This window comes from Geospiza fortis, unplaced genomic scaffold (assembly GCF_000277835.1).
Source record: "Geospiza fortis unplaced genomic scaffold, GeoFor_1.0 scaffold237, whole genome shotgun sequence".
In the NCBI taxonomy this organism is placed as follows: Eukaryota; Metazoa; Chordata; class Aves; order Passeriformes; family Thraupidae; genus Geospiza; species Geospiza fortis.
The window spans coordinates 434492-436600 of record NW_005054319.1 but is presented as its reverse complement, the minus strand read 5'-3'; the positions used below and the strand labels follow the sequence as shown (position 1 = coordinate 436600).

Here is a 2109-nt window from a genome sequence, read left to right as displayed (position 1 = left end):
CCTCTGGCTCTACTGACCCAAGTCCCTCAAACAGCTTTAAGCTGTGTAGGAAGTGAGGCTGACTGCTGGGCAGCACAAGCCTTGCTACAGATCCGAAATAAAACATGGTACATCACTGCCATGGCCTCCAGGTCACCCTTCACAGAAGGAACATTAAGGGGCAAGAGAGCATCCTAGAAAAGCTTGACTTACCCAGGAAAGATGGCTGGAACAGGGCCTCAGGGCACCTGAACCTCTCATTGCCAATGGTGATGACCTGGCCATCAGGGAGTTCATAGCTCTTCTCCAGGGAAGAGCTAGAGGCAGCTGTGGCCATCTCCTGCTCAAAATCCAGGGCGACATAGCACAGCTTCTCCTTGATGTCACGCACGATTTCCCTCTCGGCCGTGGTGGTGAAGCTGTAGCCTCTCTCTGTCAGGATCTTCATGAGGTAGTCCGTCAGGTCACGGCCAGCCAGATCCAGACGGAGGATGGCATGGGGGAGGGCATAGCCTTCGTAGATGGGCACAGTGTGGGTAACACCATCACCAGAGTCCATCACGATACCAGTGGTACGACCAGAGGCATACAGGGACAGCACAGCCTGGATGGCTACATACATGGCTGGGGTGTTGAAGGTCTCAAACATGATCTAGGGAGAGAAAAGGAGGGGTTGAGTCAACAGCAAAACACAGGGTTGTTCCTACACACCCATACCAAGTCCATGCAAATGGTCTTACTTTTGCCCCTAGATAAGAGGCATCTCTACACTTCCGCTTAGAAGTCCATGCTTATCTCACCTGGTCTCCGCCCACACCTGCCAGGTCAGAGCCTGAGCAGGGACACCACTGCTACAGACCCATCCATATATCACAGCAAGGAACAAACAAATGCCAAGTAATCTACAGTACAGTCACTCAGGAGCTGTAAATGGATTAGTGTGCCTAGTCAGAAACAGCAGTTAGACAAGTTGCTAGATCAGTCTCAGAGAAAGCCAGCTTAGAAGAGCAAACAAAACCTGTCAAGGTCCAGCAAAGAGGAGACTCAGGTCAGGAAAGGAAAACCCTGTAAAGATGGCAAAAAGGGAGAATAGTGGTGAAGGAAGAGAGAGAACAACATGGAAGAGGAGAGCTGGCCTGCAGCAATTATCTGCTGTAGCTCCAAGCTGCAGAGTTCTACACACCTGTGTCATCTTCTCTCTGTTGGCTTTGGGGTTCAGGGGAGCCTCTGTAAGCAGCACAGGGTGCTCTTCAGGGGCTACTCTCAGCTCGTTGTAGAAAGTGTGATGCCAGATCTTCTCCATGTCATCCCAGTTGGTGACAATACCATGTTCAATGGGGTACTTCAGGGTCAGGATACCTCTTTTGCTCTGGGCTTCATCACCAACGTAGCTGTCTTTCTGACCCATACCAACCATCACACCCTGCAGAACAAAGACCATGTGGTAAGTACAGCTCGAGAGTGGACAACTCCCTTTACCCAAAGCTTAGTCTCCAATTATTGTCCCTCTGCTGTCACCTATCAGGAAAGGCATCCAGTCAGCTGCTCTGACACACACTGCACAAAGGCTCTGCAGGAGGCTGGGTTCCCCACCAGCTGTGCTGCAGTGCACAGGCCTTTCAAGCTAATAAAAGGGCCAAATAAAAGGGCTTCTTGCCACCTAAACTCCTCTCTTTTGTTTGACAACAAGCACAACCAGCCACCTACCTGATGTCTGGGGCGACCCACGATGGATGGGAAGACAGCACGGGGGGCATCGTCCCCAGCGAAACCGGCCTTGCACATACCGGAACCATTGTCAACAACGAGCGCGGCAATATCGTCGTCCATGGCTGGCTGCGGGAGGAGAGGAGAGGAGGAGACGTGAGCATCCCCCCTCACACGGCGAGCCCCGTCCCGCGGCGGGCAGACGGGAAGGGAAGGCGATGGCGGGAAGCGCAGGCGATGCCGCCAAGGCCTTCCCCACCCATTTCCTTCCTGCCGGCGCCGCTCCGCTTCGCCCGGCGCCCGCTAGAGGGGGCGACGCCTCCCAGATTTCGGCACTGCGCGGATTTGGGACAAAGGAAGTCCCTGCGCCCTCTCGCATTATTACCATAAAAGGCAATGGATGGAGCGCGCCGCGCCTCGCCC

The 2109-nt window shown here is 54.0% G+C and overlaps 1 protein-coding gene across 1 annotated transcript in view; it reads right to left on the bottom strand.

The window, feature by feature from the left end:
- Positions 1–1952, bottom strand: part of ACTB (actin beta) — a 3377-nt gene extending 1425 nt beyond the window's left edge. Inside the window, exons 1-3 of the mRNA XM_005420341.3 lie at positions 1687–1952; positions 1163–1402; positions 193–631 (exon numbers count right to left, since the gene is read on the bottom strand). Of these exons, the coding sequence (XP_005420398.1) occupies positions 193–631; positions 1163–1402; positions 1687–1809 (802 nt within the window). The 5' untranslated portion in view covers positions 1810–1952. The remainder of the gene's footprint in view (positions 1–192; positions 632–1162; positions 1403–1686) is intronic.
- Between the last annotated feature and the right edge of the window lie 157 nt (positions 1953–2109).